At 37.3% G+C, this 8,270-nt stretch overlaps 1 protein-coding gene across 1 annotated transcript; it reads right to left on the bottom strand.

Moving 5' to 3' along the window:
• Positions 1–564: 564 nt before the first annotated feature.
• LOC129777842 (lipase 3-like) lies at positions 565–2,081 on the bottom strand. Its single transcript, XM_055784386.1, has 3 exons — positions 1,364–2,081; positions 1,150–1,305; positions 565–1,077 (listed from the first exon to the last, which is right to left on the bottom strand). The coding sequence occupies exons 1-3, from the start codon at positions 2,039–2,041 to the stop codon at positions 661–663; spliced, it is 1,251 nt and encodes a 416-aa protein (XP_055640361.1). The 5' UTR covers positions 2,042–2,081; the 3' UTR covers positions 565–660.
• Positions 2,082–8,270: the final 6,189 nt, after the last annotated feature.

The following is an 8,270-nucleotide window of genomic DNA, read 5'->3' as shown; positions in this document are numbered from 1 at the left end:
AGGCATTCAAGAATATACTCTAGAAAGGACTTATCGAAAATCCTATTATTTACCTAGTTAGAGCCATCTTAGTGATGTGGTATCTAACCTGTTACGGCCATCACAATGAACTTCAAACGCGTTTCTCTCGGAACTAGTTTTTTTCTAACTGGCGTACACGATATCTCAAGTTCTACTGAACCGATTTATGTCAAATTTATATGAAAATAATCTGCATACATCTCTCTATCGCATGAACCAATAAAAATTATAACTTTTTAATTTTACTATTTTTAAAAAATCGGTAAACGCAAAAAAAAAAACATTTTAAACAGCATTTTTGTTTTCAAACGGCCGCCATTTTGTTAAAACCCATGTTTTTGACTTGTCCGAGGTTCATGCCATAGCGACATCTTTACTGATTCAGAATCTGTTCGATTTTTTTGTTTCAGATAACCAGAAGGACTGGAATCGTGTACGCCATGGCACAACTTTTTTTTGAACACCCTCACTTCACCAGCATGTAACTATTCTAATTATGAATTTTTGTTTTATTGTTGAAAGATAGATAAACGAATAATGATATAATGGATAGTAAAAATATTCTTTGTTTTATTTTTACGGAGTTCGAAAAAACGTCCGAAATTCGTGTCTCTACACTAGAATACCCCCTTAAAGAACCTATCTCATAGGCTTTATCCATCTAACCCAGTTGTAACGATTAAATTGCTCAATATTATCAACAATTTGAGTATACAACAGTTTCTTCGCATCTTTCGCAATCAGAAAATCCATATGGTTAAAAAGAGGCATATCAATCAGATGACTCTCCATCAAGTTTGGTAATTGTCGAGCGAGTCGTTCCACATTCTCTACGTGAGCTAGATGATCATTCCTTCCGTAATGCAGAATAATCGGTGCCACGATATTGGTCAGGTTGTAATCCGGAGGCTTTTCCTGGCCATAGATGATAAGGTTTCTGCGCGTACCGTAATCAAATTGACAAAATCGTCCCGAGAGAACTTCCTGCCCGAAGTGCAATATCTGCTTGGTAGACGATCCAGCTGGGATGTGACCCAACAGAATTGGAATCATAAGCTATGAAAGAATCGAACAACAAAAATTATCAACAAAATATAAAGATAAAGTCAGATAATCACACAAGCTTACCGGGTCTATTTGTTCCGGATTGGATCCGGTCAGCAAGAAGAGAGCATTAACGCACAGATTGTTGGGCTTCGAGCCTGGACATATCCAGCTGGCAAGATCGATTAGGATATTGGGAACAGGTTTAAATTCACCTAAACCAAAGAGTTCAATGATAGTCTGAAAAGTGAATAATAGCCGATACCACCATAAAACGAAATCGATTCTAACTACTCACAGCAATTGTTCCCAAGTGCTTCACAAACTTCTTCAGCAAGGGACTGCTCATGTGTTCCATATATGCGACCGGAGTCAGAGCCTGCATCAATAAAATCTTCTCGTTATAATCTGGCAGCAGAGAACCCATAACGAAAAATGCGGTTGTCCCTTGTGAATGGCCAATGTAGTGCAATTTGTGCTTCCGTGTGGCTTCCAATATATGATCAATGATTGCAGGCAGATCAATAATTCCTATCTCGTGCCAAGAAAACTCCCAAAACTCAACCTCATTTGTAGAGAGGTACTTATGCCTTCGGGAATACCTATTCCCCCGAGCATTCCCGAGCCACACGTCGTATCCCATATCACTCAACTCGTAAGCCAGAGCGTTGCCGGGTCCAATCATCAACCAATCCGCGGAAGAAGCCAGCAATCCGTGCATCAACAGAACCGGCGGTAAGCTTTTGTCGTACATTGTTGATCCACTTCCGGTGATTCTGTGCAGCTCCAGAATGTATCCATCGTTGGTTTCAATCTCAAATAGCTCCGTTCGATAGCCATACTTGTTGGCGAGTTGCAATGCACTCAGCTTGCCATCCCCAAGTTCTACTTGAAAGTCGTAGTTTTCTTGTATTACAAACGCGCAGGCTGTGGAGACTGTGAACACAGTATAGATAAATAATGCAGAGAAATGCATTATTCTACAGCTTGGATCAACTCGCAATTGCGGTCCACTGTGTACTGATCAACAGTTTGATGGGTCGGTATGGATTACAAATGATTATGAATGACAAGTATGATACTTAAGATATGGTTTATCTATGAGGTGTTGGAGAGGATTACAAGTGGAAAATGTGGAGCAATTACCTGGAGTATTATTCAATTCTTGACCTGTGCAATCAATCAAGAGTTAACGTTCGATACAATCAGACATGCCAGATGTCAAGACATGTCTTCAGTTTGAAGTCATTTGACTGACTGTGAGACATTTAATTTAGTGAGTACATTTTGAAGATTTTACAAAATCTATGAAGACACAGACAGATCATTGTGTCATCGATAGCAACATTAACCACGATCAGCCATTGGATTCCCCGGAATATATCGATGTGGTGATGCATTTCCACCAACAAGCGATTACCATCGCTCGTGACAGTTCGGCCCCGGTCCAACAATGTAAGATGAGTTCCTCTCTCCAGATTGATAGCACCACCAAACAACTTATCCGTTTGCGGAATATTTATCGGCGTCAATACCAGCGTACTGGCGACCAGGACAAGAAGATATCTACTGACAATCTCATTAGGTTAATCCAGGATATGATTCAAGAATACCGAAATGGAGAATTTGGAGATAAACTCTGTCAAATTCCTTCGCATTCAAAGTTATTTTGGTCCATAACTAAGGTTCTAAAAAAGAGACCAAAACATTTGCCTGGGGGTTCACGTGAAGATAGCTTATTGTTAACACCTATAGAAAAAACAAACGCGTTGCGGCAACAGTTTGTGTCGTCACACAAACTTGGACAAAACATTATTAGCACGAACAGACCGTTGTTGAGGGAGTGACCGCGGTTGACCAACAAGACAACTTGATTCCGGAGGCTGATGAGTTGATAGGTCTTATCAGAAGATCTAAGAATATGAATATGTGGCATGATGGTCTGGTTTACAAGCTGCATCGTACAATTTTCCAAAACACTGGAGTGGTTTTTTAGGCGGGGGCTACGTGCCGCGTAAAAGAAAATCGCGTAAATTCCAAAATCCGCGTTAAAAAACCGCTTAAATTCCAAAATCCGCGTAAAAATAAACTGGGTAATTTTCAAAATCCGTGTAAAAATCTAACAAATAGTGAATTAGTAGTTCAAAATGCAACCCATACTCTAACAATTGATTACCTCAATTTGTTTGCATGCTACAATTATCCTATCTGTATCTTCTTTTATTTCTCAGCTACTAATCAGTGATACAATACAAACATATTTCGTGAAATGTCACATCAATTAGCATGTTGAATTTTTACGCGGTTAAAAAAAACGCGTACAATTTCGAAATCCGCGTAAAAAAACCCGCGTAAATTCCGAAATCCGCGTAAATTCCGAAAACCGCGTAAAAAAGCCGCTTAAAATAAAACCGCGTATAAAAAAACCGCGTAAAAAGCGACTTCAGTGTATATCTTATAAACAACTCTGATAGAGTATTACGAGTGTCCCTACATAATGTGTGCTCAGAGCAATTTAACATGAATGCAGGTGTACCCCAAGGAAGCATCCTTCGGCCCATCCTAAACAATTCATATACTGCAGACATTCCACCGCTTGCCGGTAACGGAATATTATCTCAATTCGCCGATGACACTGCGAATCTGTTCGAAGGTCTGCTGACAACGTCAGAATTCGGTTCGGTGGCTCCCCTATTGAATGGTCCAAAGAAGTCGTTTATTTAGGACTAATATTAGGCAGCCATCTGTTCTTCAGATCTCATGTTGATACATTGTAATCAAATGTATCATCGTACTCCGGTCATTGTATCTATCAATTGGCAAAAACTCAAAACATTTCCTAAAGAATCAGATGGCTGTATATAAACAGATCATCTACCCAACCGAAGAACATGTGGTCCCTGTCTGGAATATCTGTGCTTGAACACACACACTGAGACTTCAACGCTTTCAGATTAAGTTTCTTATATCAGGAACAGACATAACAGTTCGGCTGATAGTTTATAAGGTAACACAGTAAAATTATTTTTTTTTCGCCAAATTTAATTTTATTATTTAACATAATTGCCTTCGAGGGCGATACAGCGATTATAGCAATTTTTCGATACCATTTTTATAGTACTCTTTCGGGTTTTCCTCAAAATAGGCCTCAGTTTCGGTAATTCCTTAATTTCGGTAGTTTCGGTAATATTCCACAGTTGCAATAGCTGGGGCAGAGTCCGGATAACGTTTGTGAAGCCATGCTTTGGTTTGCACTGTATTTTTTCCATCAAAAAGCAATGCTTTATCGATACACGAAATTCGGATTTTTCCATTTCTGTCACAATAACAAAAGTTGCTTCACTCTCCATGCTGTAACTTACGAACCAATCGACCGATTGCTGTCAAATTTTGACACGTATCCATTGAAATATGGTGCTTTGTGATAGTCAAGTAGATTTTTACAAGAGGCGCCATCTAGACGTTAACCTTATGAACTTTTTAGCCGAACTGTTACAGCTGTACTAGCGTTGTACGTGTATGACAGCATGACAGACATACATTGGTTGTACATTGTACCGCATGTCAAACTGACAATCAGAAATTTGATTAATTTCCACCTTATACTTCAATGGAAAACGTTTTTACTAGCTATAAACACAACAAACAAGTTTCCAATCTGATTTATTAACTCAAGAGAAAGTCAATAAAAAAAATGTTTACCAAGTGTTTTGATTCGGCTTGTTCATCCTACCCACCACTAACCATCTATGGCGCTTCGCTCAGAACAACTGTAGCCATGTACAACGGTGAAAAATGTCGGTACAGATACAGCGATTGAGCCGTGTTGCTTTCATGGTTCTAGCGCTGTACATGGTGACAGACATACAATTTTCGAAGCTAGTACAGTTGTATGTCTGTCATAAGTATTAGAATCTTTTCCCCTGGACGAGAACAATAGAAGAGAAAGAGCCTGCATTGATACCCTAGATGAGAAGTTTGAACAAATCATTCGAAAATTTGAAAAGAGATGCGCTCAACTTCCATGCATGAGGTAGTACGCAATCTGTGAAGGTTTAAGGTCAAGGTTCAGTTTTAGTAGTTAGGTTCATTATAATAATTTGAAAAGTTATTCAGATGATGATCCTTTAAAAAAGAAAAATCTAGATAAGTACAATGAATACGTAAATCTTGCATCCTTTTATGCTCATATAATTAAAACAGAAAATGCAAAACAATGGTTGGTCACTTGTAAAGTAATGAATATTGTATCAAACAAAAATGTAAAGATAAAAAATAAATATGTATTTAATCAAAGGTGGAAATCATAGTCGCGAGCGAGCTAGCAAGCACCGCACAACGAGCGGACATCATTTATATCTAATGCTGATTTCACACATATATACACAGCTCGATACATGAATGGAATTAATGGACGCTATAGCGAAAGAGGGGTACATGGGACTCAGTCGTGTTTTCGGAATATGAGGCAAAACGTATGGTTTAGGGTGTCATTGAAAATCGTCATTTCGATTTTTTATGCAGGACTTCCTGTGAAATGTTGATTGCACGACAAAATACCCTATATTAAATATTGGCTCAATCGGACTTCATTTACTACACCCGACCTAGCGTTGGCAGAAAACATCTCATCATCGGCAGAAATAATGCTTTTTGGTTTGTTGAAGAGTTTAATAACCAAATAAAAGCATCTGTGTCAAAAACTTTAAAATGTTCGTATGAATGGGAGCAGATATCTCTTTATTTTTTCTTTTTCATCTCTTTTGGGATTGTAGCAAAAAAAAAGTTCATACGATGTCAACAAGGATCGAACCAAGACCAGATGGAATGCAAGGCTGTTTAACACGATCACGCTATCCACAAAGCTACTGGCGATGTTGCATAAATACAGCCATTCCACGTCAAACCGATATAGTGGTTCTCAGATTTTCGTCAAAAGTGATAGTTTTGTTCTTTATCGCAAATTATTAGACCCGTATTTTTTTATTTTTTTGTTAGGTTGCCTTTTTCCATTTAGGGTGGTCCGAAAAATTATTTGTTTTCGCATTTTTGCCAAAAATTACTTTTTAAAAAAATCATAACTATTGAACCATTGGACCAATTCAGATGTCCGATATATTAAATTAAAACCAATTATATATTTTTATATTTTTATACATTTTTTTATAGTTTTCATGGTCTCGGAACCAAAGGCGCTATATTTTTTTATATTTTTTCTGGAAAGCTAAGGATTTTTCACATAACATATCTCGAAACCAGGGAGGCGTTTTTTTTCGTTTTTGAGTTATGATTTTTGATGGTCCGAAAAATAATTTTTTCCCATTTTTTCCACTACAAAAAATCATAACTTTTGATCTACTGGACCGATTCAGATGATCGACATATCAAACTAAAGCCAATAGTCTTGTTTGACTAGTCTTGTTTGAAAAAATATTACATTTTGAATAAAAATGGATTTTGTTTTCGTAATTATTGATTGTATTTGTTTTTTATAGCTTACATCGTTTCGGGACCAAGGCGCCATAGTTTTTATAATTTTTTCTGCAAGTTGAGGTTTTTTTTTCACATAATATATCTGAATATCAGAGATGTGTTATTTTTCGTTTTTAAGTTATGATTATCCCCATTCCTTCACGAGAAATCAAATCCCTTCTTACTAACAATAGAATAAGGTGAAATGTAAATACATATTAGATATAAGATAGGCTTAAGAATTGAGTATGATGAGTGTGAGTGCGAATGTGAGTGTGAACATTGTCAACATATCCTTATATCCCATCCTTTTCCTGAAAAAAATGTCACCCTTCTAAACTCGAGCAAACCGCGAGTAATCGGTTCTCTACTTCATTAACATTAGAATTAATGAAAAATGTTTATATATACTTGTAACTATACAGATAGGAGTTTGGCTCCTTTAAACTTATGTAACTGAGCCTGTAAAAATGAACGATTTAATAAAAAAAAAAGTTATGATTTTTCGAAGTCAACATGTTTTAAGTTTTCGTTCAATATTTCTATGCGACTAGACTGGATGTATGTGACTAGCTAGTAGACTTTAATCTGATATGTCTATCATTTGAATCGGTCCAGTAGTTCAAAAGAAATAATTTTTTGAAAAAAGTCATTTTTGGGAAAAAAGGGAAAAATGATTTTTTGGACCACCGGGTAACTTGGAAAAATCATAATTCAAAATCGAAAAAAACGCCTCCCAGGTTTCGATATATGTTATGTGAAAAATCCTCAGCTTTCCATAAAAAGTATAAAAAAAATTTGCGCCTTTGGTACCGAGACTATAAAAAACAAATACAATCAATAATGACAAAACCAAAACCAGAAAAACCAAGCGTAGCTGAATGACTATCTAAATAGCTTTAATTATATATGTCGACCGTGTAAATCGGTTCAGTAGTTCACAAGTTATGAATTTTTGAAAAATGTCATTTTTGGAAAAAAACGGGGAAAAAGCCGATATTCCGGATCACCCTAAAATGAAAATAGGCACCATAAAAAAAATAAAAAATAAAAAAATACGGGTCTAATAGTCTGCGATAAAGAACGAAACTACCACTTTTTACGACAGTGTTTTCTGAGAATAGAAAGAAGAGCACAAACGAGAATATATATCTTTCTCGGTTTGGGCCTTGTATTTGGCAAACTATACGAAAAGCTTTAACACCGCAGATGGGGGTGAGAATGGGGGAGATTGACAAATATTGCGAATATTTTCGATAGCTGTGAACCGTTTAATATGGGACATATTTTTATTTTTGTGTGAATTATGGCACATTGAACCAATTGCGTAGACGGCATGATTCTAAACGATCCGCGTTGACTAAACAGCAGTAACCTGCGTTAAACCCGCTTAATATTTTTCTGGATCCGTGTGGCCTACCCGCAGCCGCTGAGGTAGCTGCAACCCGGTAACCCGGGGCGACAGTCATTTAGAAGTCAATCTTCAGGAGATCTAGAACTTACGGAGGATCATCGAAGTCCAACTCCGTGGCTAGACCCTGTTCAGGTTCGCCAATCTTCTCGGTCCAGGAGCATGCCGGTGAGGTGTGAAATACGCATTAATTCTAATGGAAGATGGAGGTGTTGGAAGAGAACACATTGTCCATCGAACTGGATGCTCGCAATCTGATAGATGTCAGATATGTTGACGTCGACTATGCTCGATATGAGAAGACTCGCTATCCTTCCCTTTG

This window comes from Toxorhynchites rutilus, chromosome 3 (assembly GCF_029784135.1).
Source record: "Toxorhynchites rutilus septentrionalis strain SRP chromosome 3, ASM2978413v1, whole genome shotgun sequence".
Lineage (NCBI taxonomy): Eukaryota > Metazoa > Arthropoda > Insecta > Diptera > Culicidae > Toxorhynchites > Toxorhynchites rutilus.
The sequence above is the reverse complement of the archived record's forward strand: the minus strand, read 5'-3'. Positions and strand labels throughout refer to the sequence as shown.

Excerpts from the sequence above, each read along its gene's own strand:
- LOC129777842 (XM_055784386.1), bottom strand. The coding sequence starts at position 2,041 with ATGCATTTCTCTGCATTATTTATCTATACTGTGTTCACAGTCTCCACA. Across the intron at positions 1,306-1,363 it reads AGCACTTGGGAACAATTGCT|ACTATCATTGAACTCTTTGG; the intron begins GTGAGTAGTTAG and ends TTCACTTTTCAG. Across the intron at positions 1,078-1,149 it reads ATCCGGAACAAATAGACCCG|CTTATGATTCCAATTCTGTT; the intron begins GTAAGCTTGTGT and ends ATTCTTTCATAG.